Source organism: Cydia amplana, chromosome 23 (genome assembly GCF_948474715.1).
Source record: "Cydia amplana chromosome 23, ilCydAmpl1.1, whole genome shotgun sequence".
NCBI classification, from domain to species: domain Eukaryota; kingdom Metazoa; phylum Arthropoda; class Insecta; order Lepidoptera; family Tortricidae; genus Cydia; species Cydia amplana.
In genome coordinates this window covers 2,879,304-2,897,414 of record NC_086091.1, presented here as the reverse complement: position 1 = coordinate 2,897,414, position 18,111 = coordinate 2,879,304, and the positions used below count along the sequence as shown (strand labels likewise).

Here is an 18,111-nt window from a genome sequence, read left to right as displayed (position 1 = left end):
AATGAGACTTCGTAAATGTTATTATAAGAGCAAGAGGCTCATAACAGTATTATGCCATGCTGATATTAGTCTTATATTCTTATAATATCATTTAGAAAGTCTAATATAAGATCAAATGAACTTAGAGAATGTGGATATAAGACCAGGTACTCTCAAGTTCAATGAGACTTAGTAAATGTTATTGTAAGAGCGAGAGGCTCATAATAGTATTATGCCATGCTGATATTACTGTTACATTCTTATAATATCATTTAGAAAGTCTAATATAAGATCAAATGAACTTAGAGAATGTGGATATAAGACCAGGTACTCTCAAGTTCAATGAAACTTAGTAAATGTTATTGTAAGAGCGAGAGGCTCATAATAGTATTATGCCATGTTGATATTAGTGTTACATTCTTATAATAGCATTTAGAAAGTCTAATATAAGATCAAATGAACTTAGAGAATGTGGATATAAGACCAGGTACTCTCAAGTTCACTGAGACTTAGTAAATGTTATTGTAAGAGCGAGAGGCTCATAATAGTATTATGCCATGTTGATATTAGTCTTACATTCTTATAATAGCATTTAGAAAGTCTAATATAAGATCAAATGAACTTAGAGAATGTGGATTAAGACCAGGTACTCTCAAGTTCACTGAGACTTAGTAAATGTTATTGTAAGAGCGAGAGGCTCATAATAGTATTATGCCATGTTGATATTAGTCTTACATTCTTATAATAGCATTTAGAAAGTCTAATATAAGATCAAATGAACTTAGAGAATGTGGATATAAGACCAGGTACTCTCAAGTTCACTGAGACTTAGTAAATGTTATTGTAAGAGCGAGAGGCTCATAATAGTATTATGCCATGTTGATATTAGTCTTACATTCTTATAATAGCATTTAGAAAGTCTAATATAAGATCAAATGAACTTAGAGAATGTGGATACAAGACCAGGTACTCTCAAGTTCAATGAGACTTAGTAAATGTTATTGTAAGAGCGAGAGGCTTATAATGGTATTATAAAATGCTCTTATATACATATATAAGACTAGGTAATAAGACTAAACTTACTAAAGTGCGTATTAGCTTGTCTAAGACTAATATAAGAGCGATGATATGTTCAAAACAAAAATAAGAGCGCTATAAGCTCACTACTCTTATAAAGTGCGCAATCTGAGACTTTTTTGCTAGTTGGGAAGTTACCGTGCTCTAAACCAGTATAAGGACAGTCGTGGCTCACTCCGCGATTTCATCGCGTCGCTACAAGTACATGCGGCCCACACCAATTTTGGTGTCTAGCCATAGTGGTTGCCGCGCACCGCTACAACGGGCGCCTGCTCGCGCTTGCGTCACCTAGCGGCATTCTGTCGTAATAGACGCGTTTGTTAGAGAGTGAATCTTCTGTACCTAAATAGTACTACATATTATTTATTCTGTGATAAGGATGAGCTCCAATTACAGACCAATTTTATTTATTTTAGAAAAATCTACTAGTTCATTTAATTTATTTTCTAATAACCCCGTTTACGAGATTATAATACACCCTAAGGTGTATTAAAAGGCGACCTACTTTGCATACTCGGGAAAATTCGACCCATACCTCCGTGAACTTCCCAAGTGGTTGAGGTAGATGCGAATGCAGATGACCCTGGTTCGATCCCAGCACTGGACTAGAAGCCTTCATCACTTTATCTTTCGTAGGTATATGATATCTTTTTCAGAATAAATAAACGGTCAATAAAATAAAATGATCATTTCAGTTAATAAATTGTGACTTTATAAATGGGAGTCAGGGCTATAACCGCGAAAATCGAAGGTCAATTGCGGGCGTTTTTCTCTGTCACTCTAATTACCTACATCTTAATAAGAGTAAAAGAAAGATCCCAGCAATTTGCGAATTTCGGTTTTTGCGGTAGGCCCCCTGATTGATTGATTGATTGATAATTTATTTGTCAATAGTGGGTTCACAAAGAGGTCTTAAAACTATTTACAATATGTAAGTACATAGGATCTCCACATTGTGCCTACAAACTGGCATACAAATTTAATTAAACTAGCCTAATTACATGCATATTATATTAACTTGTCTATTAAGGAACTCGCCCACACTGTAGAAACATTTCTCACACAGCCAAGCTTTCATCATTTTCTTAAATGTTGTATTTCTTTTCCCTTTAAATTCATCCGGTAACTTATTATAAACGATATATATTATGGGTCTCAAGGTCTCGCTTATAATTCGACGAGCGTTCAACACTCGTTGAGCGATAGGAACAACTGTGATGGTGTTTAAACTTTAAATGAATTTACGGTTTTTGTTGCGCAAAGATAAACGATTAATGGGTTTTACTTGTAAATTATTTATAAGGGCCGAAACAAAAAATTGCTGATGTTTTATTTTCTTACTTGGATGGCCTATCTTATTATATTATTATACAGCAGTCATACAGCAGCATACTAAAAAGCTTTGAAACCTGGAAAGATATGGTTTAAAAAAGCGGCCAAGTGCGAGTCGGACTCGCCCATGAAGGGTTCCGTATTTAGGCGATTTATGACGTATTAAAAAAAACTACTTACTAGATCTCGTTCAAACCAATTTTCGGTGGAAGTTTACATGGTAATGTACATCATATTTTTTTTTAGTTTTATCATTCTGTTATTTTAGAAGTTACAAGGAGGGGGGGGGGGGGACACATTTTACCACTTTGGAAGTGTCTCTCGCGCAAACTATTCAGTTTAGAAAAAAAAAATATATTAGAAACCTCAATATCATTTTTGAAGACCTATCAATAGATACCCCACACGTATGGGTTTGATGAAAAAAAAAATTTGAGTTTCAGTTCTAAGTATGGGGAACCCCATAAATTTATTGTTTTTTTTTCTATTTTTGCGTGAAAATCTTAATGCGGTTCACAGAATACATCTACTTACCAAGTTTCAACAGTATAGTTCTTATAGTTTCGGAGAAAAGTGACTGTGACATACGGACGGACAGACGGACAGACAGACAGACAGACATGACGAATCTATAAGGGTTCCGTTTTTTGCCATTTGGCTACGGAACCCTAAAAATGAAGCCAAAACTGACGATTTATTTGTTGACAGCTCATTTTTTCAAGTGTAAAATGTGCTGGATAATGTCAAATTACTATGAAAAAACGTTTGTAATGACACGTTGACACCACATTTTTTCAAGTGTAAAATATGCTGTATAATGTCAAATTTCTATGAAAAACGTTTTTATAATGACACGCCCTCGCTATGTTGTCTTCAATTCACACAGACTGACTTTACCGCTCTCGATCCCGAGATCGACATTTGTGTAAAAAAATCTGTTATTCAAAACAAAATTTACTTCGAAATTAAACTTTCGTGAGACATATTTTAACCTCGTAAGATCCTGCGTACAATTTTTTGTACATATTCCAAAAAATATTTTGAACTTTCATTGAGTAACTAAGGGTTCCAAATTCAAAAACAAAACAAAAGCTTCTGGGTCTCAGATGGTTAAACTTTTTAGACGACAACGGTTTCACTCACTTGAATTTTTAGTCGCTGTTGGCGACATGTTTCCATGCATTTCGGTGTGTTTCGGTTTGCGAACACTCGAGCCTGAAGAAGGACCTCCGACGGGCCTGAAACATGTCGCCAATAGCGACTAAAATTCAAGTGAGTGACACCGTTGTCGTCTAAACAGTTCCAAATTTACTTTTTCTCTTGAAACTTATGTATTCTTCTTCAACTTATAATGACTGAAATTCCAATGCAGTTTTTCCTACAAAGTTAACATAAGACCGCAAGTAGGGCAAAGTGAACTTCGCCGGAATGAAGTTTGCCACGAGTTTTCCGTATCAGACAACGGAGACTTAGCATTTTAATGTTGTTAGGGAAATTCAATTTCGTTATTATACCCACGTACTTGCTAGTCACGTTGCATTTGGTAAATAAATATTTAGCAAATGTAAGACACTAGTTTGTTATGATTTGAGGACGCGGAATGAAGGCCACGCAGCTAAGGATGACTCACGCTAGACCGGGCCGTGCCCGGGCTGAGGCATCCGACATGTCATTTTCTATGACGGATGATCGGTTATTAGCGTGAGTCATCGTTTAGCCATATTGAAAAATTTTAGAATTATTGTTTTACCGTTGAAAATTTGATCTTTAACTCTGATCTTCTCGAGGCTTTATCTGTTGACCGCTCTCAGTAACTTTCGGTTCCTAATCCCAAGGGTTTACCTACAGTCAACTGGTATCAAAGCTTTGAGAAACGAATAAGCTTAGACTCAAGTCAAGATGTAATTAATTGATAAATGCCATTTTACGCCGTTGAATGCCAATCTTTATCATACTTGAACTAATTTTGAAATCAGAACTGCGATGAGCAAAATAAATATTATAGGACAAATGAGGAATGAGGAATGTTATGAAAGTAACGAAAGCGAAAGAGGTATGTCAGGATCGTAGCAAGTGGAAATCCGTGATCTCTGCCTAATCCTCCGGGAAATATGCGTGTTTATATATGTATGTATGTATATAATCACGTTTGGTTTGGCAACAACTTTTAAATTTGAATATAGCTAGACTGAGACCAAGAAGTCTGCAACGATTTTGATAGCATACGCTGTGCAAGTGTTATTGAATACGTTATAATTTCATAGAAGTTTGACGTTTAAAATAACACTTGCACTGCGTGTGCTATCAAAATCGCTGCAGACTTTTCTTGGTCTAACTCTACAGGTTTTATAGCATTCCTACCTATTATTTTGCACGTCTAAATTCAAATACACATGACAGCTAAGATATATATGTGAAAGTGAAGTATATATATATAGAGCTTGATTTCGCTGCCTGACTTGTCTGTCAACATAATAAATTCAGCTTCGAAAATCAACACATATTCGACTCAAATTAAATTTACAGTAATAATTAACTAGACGAAATTGATTGGGACATATTTATCGCAACGCCCACACCGATGACGCCGCAAATATATTAGTGGCTCATTTATTGGGTAAGTATGGAAACTGTCAATGTTGGCTTCAAAGGGTATTCGATAATTATTTCGGCGACAGACTTTGTAAATGAATGTTTTAGTTTTGATCTTATTTTATATCGTATTTGGCGCACTGGTGAATAAATAAAGAAGTTGCGTAAATTATGTTATATCACGTTTGCATTCATATTAGATCAAGCGTTAGTTAAGCGTCTACAGCCATACCGTTTCTTCGAACAAAACCACTACTTTACTTTTGTACTTTGACACTTTTGTGTACTTTTGACACTTGTTTGACATTGACATCGTTTCTACATCTAATCTTTGACGTATCTTAAAGTTCGAATATGGCTGTACGTTTCAGCTTGGGAAAAAACGCTTTCGTATGTCCGAATGTTCTCCTAGATAGGTTGCAATTCTCAACCGATTCTCATGCGATTTTCTGAGCAGGCCCCGTAGACAACATACCAATCGCTAAAGGGGCCCACTGATTACCAGTCCGGCCTGTCAGTTAGAACAAAAAGTTGACAGTTCCGAACAACGGACACGCCGATACCATCCGGCGGACTATTAATCAGTGAGCCCCTTTACGCTACGTAGCGAACGAAACGCAACGGTCACTGTCACACTAATTTGGAAGTGTTATAGAGAGACACAGCGATTCGATGGCGAAGATTGTCACCCTGGTTAGGCCGGCAGGTTCGATAATTAAATAGTTTTTTTGTCGATTCAGATGTAGGAAAATTCAAAATAGCGGAGCCATCTATTTTATTCAGTTTAAAGCTATTCTAGCGTGGCTTACACAGAGTTACTAGTAGGTAATATTAAAGGTTATATTAGTATAAGTAAAAGAAATATCAGGACAAGAGAAACATTTGTAGAGAATTCTCATACTGTCTCTCTTGCTCTGAGCAAAATAAACTACCTATATATGTTTCTTTTACCCAACATGGCCTTAATAAGAATCGTAGCTATAGGTAATTTATGCAAGAAAAGAAAAACAATCAAGTGAAATAGCAAATTTATTAAAGAGGAAAACATTGCGTTGGCTCGCTTTCAAAACAATTAAACAAGAGACAACAGAAAAGGAAATAATCGAGATACCGCGATTGAAATGAAAACTTTTGAACGTTTGCCATTTAAAAACGGAAAATGCTAACAAGTCTGTTTGTCTGAAAAAATAAAACCCAGATATCTAATCTACAGTAGTAGTGTTCGGTAGTCAAAGTTGTACTATATAATTACCAGTCGAAATTATCCCGCTGCACCAAACATTTGGGGGACAATCTTGCCTCTAACTAGGGGATTATGATTATCCGAACCAAGGGATAATATGGTAGATTCTTAAAAAAGGATGACTCACCTTAGACCGGGCCGTGTCCGGGCCGGAGCTTCCAGAGCTTCGTTTTCTATGGAAAGCCGTAATCTCCTGTCATCTGTCATAGAAAAGTAAGCGCTGGAAGCTCCGGCCCGGACACGGCCCGGTGTAACGTGAGTCATCGCTTATCACTACATATAGTATAAAACAAAGTCGCTTCCCGCTGTCTGTCTGTCCCTATGTATGCTTATATCTTTTAAACTACTCAACTGATTTTGATACGGTTTTTAATAGATAGAGTGATTCAAGAGGAAGGTTTATGTATAATTTCTTAACCCGTGCGAAGCTGGGGCGGGTCGTTATAACAAAATAAAGCTCGTTCCTCGTTCTAACCTTTTGATCCCGAAACATGTATCAAAATATTATTCGAAAATTAATTCTGAAATCTTGATTGACATTCGGGGGGAATCACAATATTGAAAGCGGAGCTGCCTAATCACATTCTGAGCTTGGGATTCCTTTATTAAATATTCTGTTGTCTGTATTTATTTTGTTCTTTTTAGTTATTTTCAGACTTCATTAGGCTGGCAACTGGAGAATATTGAATTTCAATTAAGTGCTATCAATTTATTTGTTTTCAATCAATACAGGGTTTATGAATACCTAGTATAAAGTGTCGGCTCTAAAAATCCGAATAGGCACTATTATATAATGTTTTTCAAACTCGAAGGATAGGATGACACCTGTCATTTCAATACAACTGTGCGAGATTTTGCTTTTTTAGGTTATAAAATAAATTATATGGAGATGACAGGTGTCATCCTCCCCCTCGAATTTGAAAAACATATAAATAAAATAAAATTGTTTCATTAAAATAAACTAACATTTCAATATAAACTTAAATAACGGATTCCGCGGCTTAATTGAAATTAAAAATATAGGCGAAACACATGAAGTTAATGCTTAATGTACGAGATATCCTAATGATCTAAATTAAGCAGGCCCAAAATCTCCCCTAATTAAATTAACTCTTGAGATTTCGAAATCACGATGACTCACTATCAAAATATACTTAATTAAGTCAAGTTGGCAGTTCAGAACCCCTAGTGTAAATTTTATTCGATAGGGTGACGTGCGTTCGCGTTTGCGTAAATTTTGTATGGGATTTTGAACAGCAAGCGGGACGTTTTGGAAACTCAAAATCCCATACAAAATGGCAACGCAAACGCGCACGTCGCGTCACGATATTGCATGAAAACACCAGGGCTACAGTGTCGTCTAGTTAACTGTGGCGTTTGAGGTCGAACATGCGTTTTACGAGCAACAGCTTACGCTAATATATGGATATTACACACCAGGGATGTTGCGGATGCAGATTTTTTGACATCCGTGGACGCGGATGCGGATGCGGACATTTAAAGGCTCACATCCGCGGACGCGGATGCGGATGCGGATATTTAAAGGCTCACATCCGCGGATGCGGATGCGGATGTCAAGATTAAGTACTTAGAAAACGTCAAATATTAATTTTTTTGTATTTTTTTATTTAAAAAAAAACGAAACGTTTAGTATTTGAGCAAGAATATAGGTGCATTATATTTAATAAACAGTAACTTGGCCGACTTTTCTGGATCTAGACGATTTCGTTATAGGTAATGACGAAATTACCTAGCACTTACGCCGCCGCTAAGACGTTCCTGTACCGACTTGTTCGACATCCGCATCCGCATAAGCTCCGCATCGATTTTATGCGGATGCGGATGCAGATGCGGATGTTGAAAATAATGCGGAAATTCCGCGGTTGCGGATGCGGATGCGGATGTTCGCAACATCCCTGATACACACACAATATTTATATCTGTGGGACCGAACTTTGCTCGGAAACCATATAAAAATTCAAAAATACGCGTTTTCTCAGAGATAAGACCTAGCTAGATCAATTTTTCGCCCCCAAAATCCCCATATAGCAAATTTCATCGAAATCGTTAGAGCCGTTTCCGAGATCCCCGAAATATATACAAGAATTGCTCGTTTAAAGGTATAAGATGTACGTATACGTACACGTGGTTTTTGCTTCGTTGGTTTTAAACATAACTGAGACCTACAAAGGAAGGAGATTAGGTTCCGTTAATGTAAATAATGATGTGTGAAAATCATGCTCATGTATACGTCTGTCTGTTGTTCCAGACCTGTGCAACGCCGCCACGAAGATCCAGGCGTCGTTCCGCGGCCACCAGGCGCGCAAGGTCACCCAGGCGGAGAAGGACAAAGAAATACAGGATTTGCAAGATAAGGTTAGTCTACATTGACATCATTATCATTATTGGCATAATCAACATCATTATTGTTACCATCATCATTAATTTCATAATTGACGTCAATATTATAAATAAATCATAAATCATTTATTTTTTCGTCATAAACTAGTTAAACATACAAAAGTAACATGATAAAGGTTAGAAATTCATAATTAAGTACATATTGTTTACCACGAAATGGGCTCGCCTCAGCATAATGCTGACCTGAGAGTCTGCGCTGATCTTCCGGCGAGTCCATTTATTGTGGGCCACGATCGCAGCTGTACGGCACGGCCTCCTAAAACTGAACGCATCCACTTGCGGTGGCTGCCAGCGCCATCTGGCCTACGGGTGTGACAGATACTGATAACCTAAAAGACAATGCCGTACAAGGTGCTAAAAATAACAAACAAGTTGAGAAATACTAGAATATATCAAGCATAAAACACATTAAATAACAGTGAAAACATTACAGATATTTTCATTGTCAGCATCGATTTAATCATTATCAGCATCAACTATGTCCTTTATTGACGTCATAAACATCATTAACCTTATCATAGTCATCGCTATAGCTTTATGTAGCAAAAAAGTGCAGGATTTGCAAGATATGGTTAGTTATCATTGACAATGAAGTCCAATAGATGGGCAAAACAAGTAACGACATGGCCAGGACCACCAGGAAAGCGTAACAGCGGCAAACCATACACACGATGGTCGGACGAGATAGTAAAGGTTGCAGGGACAAACTGGATACAAAAAGCACAGGATAGATCCGACCGGCTTACTCTGGAGGAGGCCTTTACCTGAGAAGGGGTTCTTGCTAAATATACTTAGTGAAAAAAAAAACATAACAATATGTACATAAGTGACCAAACATTACTAAAAACTGACTATTAGAAAATTAAATAAATTGTATTGTAGATTTTTTATGTTTGACATTGTAATATGCAAGAAATAAAAGGCTTTTTTATTATTTATTTATCATTGACAACATTCTCATCATCCATGTTATCATCTTCATCATCAACATCATTATTTTTATCGTCAACATCATTAATATCATCGTGGTCGTTGCCATTTTAATTTACAACTCGATTTTAGATATTTGCCTTAAGGTACCATTTGATAAGATACACAGCATTATAAAACACGTTAACATGATGAAAATAAAGTTTTTATTTTTTATTTATTTATATTGTTCTTTATTATATTTATAGACAGTTTAAATTATCATTCATACAAGCCGTAAACGATATTATTATCATTTATTTTATCAGTTAGTAACAAAAATAACTTTGGATTGGTGGAGAGAATAGAGATATTAAAAATGCCTTTTTACTCGTGTTTGTACCAAAAATACCCCGAGGATTTGAGTTTACGCCGAGATGTTGCTGAAATAAGAAACGTACTGAAATCACAGTAATGTTAAAACCAGTATATAAGTTGAATATAAACGCTCCGTTGAAAACTAATTCTGTAATTATATTTGCATCGACAATTTTTTGAACAACGGAAAAGCAATGAAGAAGATTTCAAACAAAATATAGTTTAACTAGTATAACTTAATAAAAGATGTGTCTAACCTTGGTTAAAATGACATTCAGAAAATACATGTCTTTTCTGTACGACACGAAACATTGGCGTTCCGGGCATAGGTGCATGAAATAAAAAGCGGCCAAGTGCGAGTCGGACTCGCCCATGAAGGGTTCCGTATTTAGGCGATTTAAGACGTATAAAAAAAACTACTTACTAGATCTCGTTCAAACCAATTTTCGGTGGAAGTTTACATGGTGTACATCATATATTTTTTTTAGTTTTATCATTCTCTTATTTTAGAAGTTACAGGGGGGGGGGACACACATTTTACCACTTTGGAAGTGTCTCTCGCGCAAACTATTCAGTTTAGAAAAAAAATGATATTAGAAACCTCAATATCATTTTTGAAGACCTATCCATAGATACCCCACACGTATGGGTTTGATGAAAAAAAAAATTTTGAGTTTCAGTTCGAAGTATGGGGAACCCCAAAAATTTATTGTTTTTTTTTTCTATTTTTGTGTGAAAATCTTAATGCGGTTCACATAATACATCTACTTACCAAGTTTCAACAGTATAGTTCTTATAGTTTCGGAGAAAAGTGGCTGTGACATACGGACGGACAGACAGACGGACAGACGGACAGACAGACAGACAGACAGACATGACGAATCTATAAGGGTTCCGTTTTTTGCCATTTGGCTACGGAACCCTAAAAATGGAATCAAATTTAGTGTTACCTAGTAACTAGCTTAGTTAAGGTACTGTTTCGGTTCAGACTAGCCAATCATGACTGCTGCAGTATTGCAGCGCGACACTACTGCAAGAAAATGTTAAATAATTTTGTCCAAAAATTTTGCGGTGTTACCGCAGTTTCGGGCGTTTCCGTTACACACTTGTTATACTGCTTCCTTATTAAACTATGCAGTTGTTTAAAAATTTACCCCAGCTTAGAACTAAATCCTTTGTATTTGTAACATATGACTTTATTTCTTCGAGACTTTCATCCCATTGCATTATTAAATTTAACAGACTGCCTTTATCCTTAAAATGATTAAAATTGTCTGCGCAAATACGTCATTTCTGATACGATTACGTCATTATTTGCGAGTAAGCGTTCGAAATCAGCAGAATTACGTTTACTTATGGGTGAAAGCTTCCCCTAAAGATTTCCATAACATTTGTTTGGTCCACATAAGGTTTCCTAAGGTCTTTACTTGTTCGATAAACTTTTTTCAGAAACTTCCTACGCTGTTTTCCCGTACGAACCAAATTGACTGAATAACAATTAAATTTACTTGTTTAGGTTTTCTTATAGAAAATCCCATCTCTTCTTTTGTATCATCTTCCAAACAGTTGAACGATGCAACAAATAATTATTCTAAATGATTTAAATGATTACATAAAATAGGTACCTACTCTAAATAGAAAATCGATTTCACAATAGCACTAATCGCCCTGAGAGCTATATATTTACCAAACTGAGAATATTCTTGTACAAATCCATTGAGAGCACGTGTCCTAAATCCGTAGGGATAAAACCAGGTTCATCCCAAACCAGGCAACTAAATTTCTAAACAATTTGTCTAAAAGCCCGTATCAACCGCCAATCTTTGCCCGGGGGATTTCTACGAAACACAACACCCCACTCTATAGTGAATGAGATTAATGGCTGGCCGTTTTTGGTGGAATTACCCGGCCAAATTGGGATGGATTGTAGGATTAATTTCTGTCATTAGTGGTTGTGATTATTTGATTAACGGAAATTAATTTCGTGTAAAACAGTTTTCATTATTTTTTTAACACGAAGGCACCATTTTACAAGCTGCACCAAATTTTCGTATTTTATCCTTATTGGCATTTTAAAACCTACTTCTGTAAACTTGTATGATAAAAGTATAAGCGCCACTTGCAACGTCCCACTAACCCGGGGTTAGGCAGTTAAACCGTTAACCCAGTGTCCAACTGGTAACCATGGTAACTCCATGTTTAACTGGTTAACCCGGGTTAGTGGGATGGTCCAAGTGGCCCTTAGAAAAGTGTAACAAAAACGTTAAATTTTATTCTAAAAGATGCTGGTTTTCCCGAACGTTTAACCCAAAAACGGGTTGAAATTTTTGATCAACGTACAAGAAAAGTGTTATTAGAACCCAAGATTGATTGCTTCTTGGCGAGAAAGACTTGTTGATCGCCTGTTATTACTTACGAGCAATTTAGTCTCCATTTTCTCGTGTTCATCGTGACTGATGATTTTGATCAGTGGTTGTTGGATGTTGGCTCCTCTCATTACCCGATTTCAGAAGGAGAAGTATCAAAATTAAATTTTAGAGTTTATTGATATACCGGTCGATTTCAATTTAACCGTTTGCTATGGTTTTGATACGACCTTGACGATCGTCTTGCAACTCGTGCACGACTTTCAATTCATTTCGGATGCAAAAAACAGCGTCAGCGATATACAAGGTGAAGAGGATACGGGAGCTGAGATTTAAATATTTTAGGTAGGTAAATATATCCGTCTCGCTAACGGAAGCGGCTCCTAAAACTAGTGCGATAAGGACAAAGCGAAAAATCGTGCCTAAAAATCTGCATCCGCAACATCCCTGGTTTGTATGCAGAATTAACCACTCCTGTTGCCTCTTTAAAAAGATCAAAACCATAGCAAGTATAATATGAATCTGAAGAATATGAAATCGGAATGCAACCCTTTTTGGAGTTGGAAAACTTACTAATTTATCTAATTTATTACTTAATAATAAATAATGCCTAATGATAAATCTTCTCAAAAGATTTGTTAAGATTACACTTGGAAAGTATGTAAGTATAAATACTTAGCGAAGTTGCAAAGAAACTTACCTTAATTGAGGATAACTTAATTTGAACCGCTTTGTGTATTTGTATTTAATTTTGCACCTGGGATTCAAAGTTGTTTTCCATGTTTCGTTTATGAGAACAGACAACTTTGGTTGTTACGAATTTGTTTTGACATATGTACTTAAGTACTTTTGGTGACTCTTCGAAATGCATTTTCATGTTAATAATTTATATGGAGAAATTAGGAAATACTGAGAGTAAAGTTAAATACAAGTAGGTATTTAATAGTGACAAAAAACCGGCCAAGTGCAAGACGGACTCGCGCACGGAGGTTGCCGCACCATCAACAAAAAATAGAGCAAAACAAGCAAAAAAACGGTCACCCATCCAAGTAGGTACTGACCCCGCCCGACGTTGCTTAACTTCGGTCAAAAATCACGTTTGTTGTATGGGACTTATGGGAGCCCCACTTAAATCTTTATATTATTATCTTTTTAGTATGTATTTGTTGTTATAGCAGCAACAGAAATATATCAGCTGTGAAAATTTCAACTGTCTAGCTATCACGGTTCGTGAGATACAGCCTGGTGACAGACGGACGGACGGACGGACGGATAGCGGAGTCTTAGTAATAGGGTCCCGTTTTTACCCTTTGGGTACGGAACCCTAAAAATGGACACAGGAGAATAAATTACAGAAATAAAGCACGAAAAGTACGAAAACGCATAAGAACATTAAGAGCATAAGAACGAAATTTCACGTTAATTTTATATGTGACAAAGAACTTTACGACCTATGGGTGTAATTTATGAACGGCCCGGGCCGGGGCGCCCGACACTTCATTTTCTATTACAGGTGATCGGTGATCACGGTGATGCTTTTTATAGAAAACTGAAGTGCCGGGCGCCCTGGCCCGGGCCTGGACCGTTGTAGCGTGATTCACCTTCATTCCTCTTTACAAATTAAATTTAAAGTTAAGAAAAAGGATGCAGTTGTTAATTTAATATCTACCAATCTAACTATCTCGCTTTACTGATTCCTGTATACACATGTGTGTAAGAGAGTATAAGTGTCAGTCATGCTTAAATGGTTTTGTTCAGATTTTGAGACAAACATTTTTCAAAGCACTAATTGGGTATCCTATTCCACTTTTATAATCGAACTTTTTCTTTACAGGAAGACATAGAAAAGATCGATCTCACCGATCCCAACCTGAACAAGGCAGCCACCAAAATCCAGGCCTCATTCCGCGGCCACAAAGTCCGCAAGGATGTCCCCAACTAGGGTGACCATGAGTCTCTGGCTTCAAGTCTCGGCTTTACTTTCTCCTGAACCACTGCGTCTTCAAAACTCTCTTCGACGAGCTTTTATGTAGCTTTAACGACCTTGTAGATGAATTTCAGATTTCCGAAGGTCAATTTCAGATTTCTGATCATTAGCTTACGTATTTTATCTTAGTTTTTACTTGCTTTAAGATTTTTTTATAAATCATATGACGCATTCACTGAATCAGAATACTACAAAGTGTATCGTTTTACAGTTTTTACTGTTTTTATTGAGCTTAAATCTTGTAAAGCATTCTGCCAATGACATTAAATACATTTCAGCAGCATTGAAACAATTATATTTCAATCTACGTATAGCCTTCAGGAATTGACCTTCAGGTTTAATGGGATATTAGATGGTAAATAAATATATGGGGACAATCATACCAATTCGACCTAGCCCCAAACTAAGTAAAGTTTGTACTACGTGTATGAGTGATGTTAAAAGAAAGCTTGTAGAACGAGGGATTTTGATTCTTTTTTTGTTATTTGGGTGGTTGGAGTCAGAGAGCCGTTTACTAGTTATATAATGAGTAATTGTGAACGATATGTCAATTCGTTACTCATATGTATCACTATGTCAATTTTTACCCTTATACCTACTATCTTCTATTGGCAAATTGGCATTGAGTTGACGTGTCTCATAAATACCAAAGAGTAGAATTAAATCGGAATGAATTGAACTATTTATAATAAATTATGTAATATTAGGACCTCTAACTGTCCCGTCTTTTCTTACTAAACTTTTGGTAACACTACTTCGCGAAACGATATTGAATTTCATGCATTTTGCTTTTCTTTTGTAACATTCCAGTTCTTTCAATGTTTGTTGAAGATATAAGATTTTATTTTAGAATAATGTAGAGTAAGATATTTAAATAGTTTTAGCGAGAGACAAACTGCTTTCTTTCTGTTAAGAATATTAACATTTTTAAGATACTTGGTTTTAACAATTTGTTATTCCATTTTCAATTCTTATTGTTATATGTTTGTCTTGTTTTTCATCGTATTTATATTCCGCTGATTGTTCCTGTAAATTGCTGGAGAACATTAGGATTTTTGTTAAATAAATATTTAATATTCGCCTATAATAATGTGTCAGTGTTTTATTTTGTCTTATTTCCTCAAAAGGGGGGGGGGGGGGTTTGACAGGGGTCGTCAAACTCTTGAGAAGTAGAACCATCCGCAGTAAAAATCACAGTCAATCGGTTTTAGGAAGCTCATGTTGCACGCAAATGTTGTTTTTAGTGGCCTAAGAATTATATTTTAATTTTTTGGATGACTTGAAAAGCTGCAATCGCACGATTTGCCGACCCCTATCTAAACCTCCTACCCAAAAGGTAAGTTATCCAACTTGAATTTTCTAAAACTCTACACGTGTTTGTAGTTTAGGTATGGACAGAATTCATACCATACCCACTGGGAATAAATAAACTTGGATCAGCTCACGTTCGTTTAATATAAATATCATACCCCAATCCTATTTCCGATCGAGCACGCACAAGATATGGATCGCCTAGATCTAAATAAGTCTACATAATAGATGAGTATATAATAGATGTATTGCTAATGCTCCAATGCACTAGACTCGGGTTATTGGGACAACAATTCGAGGCGAGTCACAAAAGGCTGTTGTGTAATATGTACGCTCGTAAATCTACAATAACAGCTAACGTTTACACATAGTTTTCTTTCCTCAAAAATTTACTGTGATCATAAATTTGTGAGAAAAGAAAACCCTGTTCAAATTCGGTATTTTTTCGTTTTTCAAAAATCATGCGTATATCAATAATCACTAGCTCTCTGCGATATGACTGTCCTTGTGACCATCGACCATCATGGGATCCTAAAAAGTACAAAAAAAAACTACAAAAAATTAAAATATCTGTAGGTATACATTTTGGGATCCAAAAGTGAAGCTGAGGATGTGTTTAAAAGAAAGAGTCATAAACTTATTTTGAGTATCATATATACTTTATTCATATAGGAACCTATTTTTTTTACATTGATAGCACTTGATATGGCATCTATACAACTCCATTATCACCTGAATACTGCTTCTGCATGTCAATGTAGTATTTCCTGTAAAAATCAGGACTTTGTATGTTTGTTAGTTCTTTTCTATCTTCATTTAAACTCTTGACCAGTTGTTCATTGGGTTTTACACTAATTACAGTATCTCTGTCAAGGGTAGTTTTTGTATATCTAGTACAATCTTGGTTTACTTCATTGGTTTGTTGATTTAAAGGATACGAATTGGTATAATATTCATTATTGCCATTGTAGTATGAATAATTATCGCCATTAATATAATAATTGTCAATATATTCCTCGTTTCCTGTATATACGTTTCTGTTTCCGTAATTTTGATTGTATCTTTGTCCATTGTACCAGTTGTATGCATTTTCTTGAGTATTAGGACGCCTTAATAATTTTTCTTCATAGATATGTTCTTTTATTGCGATTTGATTGTCATCTAAAATTATAATTAAAAGCCATTGAAATTATTGATGCTGTTCATGATGATGCTGAGAATTTACACAAGTCTTATGGGAAAACAACCGCTTGAACTGCAGGACATACCAAATTAAATACATTATTTCTACAAAAGTCAGGTAAAAAAAAGGAAGGTTGTCTGGAAGAGATCGCTTTTTAGCGATAAGACCGCCTGCTGTTTAACCTCTTCTTTTCTGTATTGTTTATATTGTTTTCTGTGATGAGGTGTGCAATAAAGAGTATTTCTATTGTATTGTAAAATAAAACTAAACATACCTACAGACCTCCTATGTTAAAATATTATTCGATCCATCACAAAATGTTCAACTGATAAGTTAAAAAAATAAACAAAAATAAACCCAAAATAAAATAACTTAATATAATATCTTTTTTTAAAAAAGGGAACCGCCTTCAAAAAACCAACCCACTGAAAAGCACAAAATAATTTCTATATGGCACTCCTCTACGTGTCCAGTCCCTATCCCGTCAAAAGCAAATTTCTGCCAAAAAGTAATTCATACCTAATAATAAGAAAATTAATAATCATCCGGGTAATTACTTAGTTTTTGAAGTCGGTGCCAAACCAAAATTTTTGAGAACCGATATTTTAGACAACGAAGAACGAACGCTTCACTTACTTGCATTATAAAGACATAGTTGGTTTACTCATTAATTTAGTTCTTGTAGGTACTACAACGTACTCGTATTTTTTTTCTGATTGGTAGTAAAGAATGTTTTTGTTGGTTTGGCACCGCCTTCAAAAACTAAGTAATTACCCGGATGATTATTCATTTTCTTATTATTAGGTATTAATTACTTTTTGGCAGAAATTTGCTTTTGACGGGATAGGGACTGGACACGTAGAGGAGTGCCATATAGAAATTATTTTGTGCTTTTCAGTGGGTTGGTTTTTTGAAGGCGGTTCCCTTTTTTAAAAAAAGATATTATATTAAGTTATTTTATTTTGGGTTTATTTTTGTTTATTTTTAATTTTTTAATTCTTTTTTATTTATTTTATTTTATTTTTTACTTTTTAGTGATAGGTAGGTACTTCATTTATTTTAGGTTTTGGGCTAAAATACTAGTTTTTTAGGCTCTCCATTTAGTTTTGGGCTAGTAACTACCTACTAATGTTGGGGATGGCCTAACTCGATGATAATTGCATCACAACATAATATGACGTTTCGGTGCTAAACGATTTGTATGTATATTGCTCCCACTCCCACTATTTTATCTAAATCGGTTTCAGCAACTTAAATTTGTTGGTAGGTATACCGATAGCATGGCCACCTACCGGGTCCAATTGGTTTTTCAAACCATCCATGTACTGTACAC

At 35.7% G+C, this 18,111-nt stretch overlaps 1 protein-coding gene across 2 annotated transcripts in view; it reads left to right on the top strand.

Moving 5' to 3' along the window:
• Positions 1-14,432, top strand: part of LOC134658846 (sperm surface protein Sp17) — a 247,923-nt gene extending 233,491 nt beyond the window's left edge. Inside the window, exons 4-5 of one of the 2 annotated variants that reach the window (XM_063514517.1) lie at positions 8,493-8,599; positions 14,132-14,432. In XM_063514517.1, the coding sequence (XP_063370587.1) occupies positions 8,493-8,599; positions 14,132-14,239 (215 nt within the window). In that variant the 3' untranslated portion in view covers positions 14,240-14,432. The remainder of the gene's footprint in view (positions 1-8,492; positions 8,600-14,131) is intronic. The other variant, XM_063514518.1, reaches the window with a different exon arrangement.
• Positions 14,433-18,111: the final 3,679 nt, after the last annotated feature.